The sequence below is a fragment of the Prunus persica genome, chromosome G2 (assembly GCF_000346465.2).
Source record: "Prunus persica cultivar Lovell chromosome G2, Prunus_persica_NCBIv2, whole genome shotgun sequence".
NCBI classification, from domain to species: domain Eukaryota; kingdom Viridiplantae; phylum Streptophyta; class Magnoliopsida; order Rosales; family Rosaceae; genus Prunus; species Prunus persica.
In genome coordinates this window covers 3,317,543-3,319,259 of record NC_034010.1, presented here as the reverse complement: position 1 = coordinate 3,319,259, position 1,717 = coordinate 3,317,543, and the positions used below count along the sequence as shown (strand labels likewise).

Sequence of the window (1,717 nt, the reverse complement as noted above, 5' to 3'; positions counted from 1 at the left end):
ATGGTGACTCTAGTGGGAATGACTGATTCCGACTCCTCACTCTCGTTCCGATTACAAATTAGTAAAAATGTCATTTCTCACATGGAGTACGTAAGAGCTTGGATTTTATGATTCTAAAGGATCACCAAATATACCCCCAAAAGCATGACATGACAAATTAAGCTTTGGTTAGTATCCAAATGACAAAATGTGTGACTTCATAGTTAGTGATGGCATCCTTTGATACTTCTTAGTCAGCATTGATGCCATTTGACAAACTTGAACTATCAGAACAGCTGTGCTGGTACGTAGCAGTTGTCATTGGATGAAATAAATACCATTTGAGCTGCAAAGCCAGTGACATGTTTGCCTCTATGTACTAAAATCCTTTTCAATCTTAATGACCTTGATATCAACCCCTTAATTAATAATTAAGTGCAAGCAGACCTAAGCCTCCTAAACTTACTATTTATAGCATGCCTGCTGCAACTGATAAAAAGCACCAAAGCTAGCTTAACCAAATTTTAAAAGTTGGATTAAGCACTTCTATAAGTGGCAGCTTATTAAGAAGGGTTTCAATGCAGACCCGTCCTGCTTTCCAAGGAGCTCTTCTGGGGCTCTGGTTCTGCTTGTTTGCAGTAAGCTTCTGCTACAGCAATGGAGAGACTGTTGAGGTCGCTGGAGAAAGTAGTACCAGACAAAGCTTTTTCAGGTGAGATATATATTTATATGTGTGTTATTATATATTAGTCTTGAGATCACATAATGACATTCTTCTGCATCTCTTGTGCACCTGCATGTCCAAATTGAAGAGCTCCAAACAGAGGCTGCAGAGCTCAATGAAGAAAGGAAGTTTGCAGTGCTTCCACCAAAACCCTTCTTCAAGAAACCACCTGTACATAAGATTCCCTTTGTAAAGAAGCCATTTCCACCGAAGCCCTCCTTCAAGAAACCACCTCTACGTAAGATTCCCACTGTAAAGAAGCCATTTCCACCCCCAGTTCCAATCTTCAAGAAGCCACTCGCTCCACCAGTTCCAATCTTCAAGATTCCACCCTTTAAGAAGCTGGGTCATCCGCCGGTGCCAGTTGTGGAACGAAAAAATGGGGATCCAGGATATCGGATTCCAGAATATCCGACGAGACCATTTCCCCCTCCTGTTTTCAAGTAGGTCTCTTCCTCCACCCATTCCGACATTCAAGAAGCCTTTTCCTCCACATCCTTTCCTTTGTAAGCTACTCCTTCCTCTGGTTCCCTAAAGCTAGCCTAGTGTTCTTTCAACTATAACAATATTGTTAAGGGATGAAAGCATAGAAGTTATGTATTGGTATAGAATAAATTTCTGCATGGAGAGAGAGAGAGAGAGAGAGAGAGAGAGAGAGAGAGAGAGAGAGAAGAAAAAAAGGATATGACTACGAAAGAAGAAACTGTTCTTGAAACTTTATTATATATTTCTGCTTGTTCTTGCTGTTATATGGCTACTGTGTAATACCAACTTTGCATTTATCAGTTCAAGGAAATATTTTTCAATAATTCAATAGAATCAACCTTAACCCTCAGCACATGAGACTTTTTCTGGATTAATTAGTTCTCAAATGGTGAATTATCAAAAGGAAAAGAACCACTAAACCTACTTAATTAAGGACCAGTTTAATCTGAATCTTGGAATGACCCTAATGCTAAGTCCTTCCTGAAACTGTGCTCTCAATCTTGGCATTTGACAGCCATTTGTACTTTG

At 39.7% G+C, this 1,717-nt stretch overlaps 1 protein-coding gene across 1 annotated transcript; it reads left to right on the top strand.

Annotated features, from left to right (window-relative positions):
• LOC109947072 (repetitive proline-rich cell wall protein-like) lies at positions 475-1,512 on the top strand. The gene is made up of 2 exons (XM_020556471.1): positions 475-691; positions 792-1,512. The coding sequence occupies exons 1-2, from the start codon at positions 637-639 to the stop codon at positions 1,148-1,150; spliced, it is 414 nt and encodes a 137-aa protein (XP_020412060.1). The 5' UTR covers positions 475-636; the 3' UTR covers positions 1,151-1,512.

Excerpts from the sequence above, each read along its gene's own strand:
- LOC109947072 (XM_020556471.1), top strand. The coding sequence starts at position 637 with ATGGAGAGACTGTTGAGGTCGCTGGAGAAAGTAGTACCAGACAAAGCT. Across the intron at positions 692-791 it reads ACCAGACAAAGCTTTTTCAG|AGCTCCAAACAGAGGCTGCA; the intron begins GTGAGATATATA and ends TCCAAATTGAAG.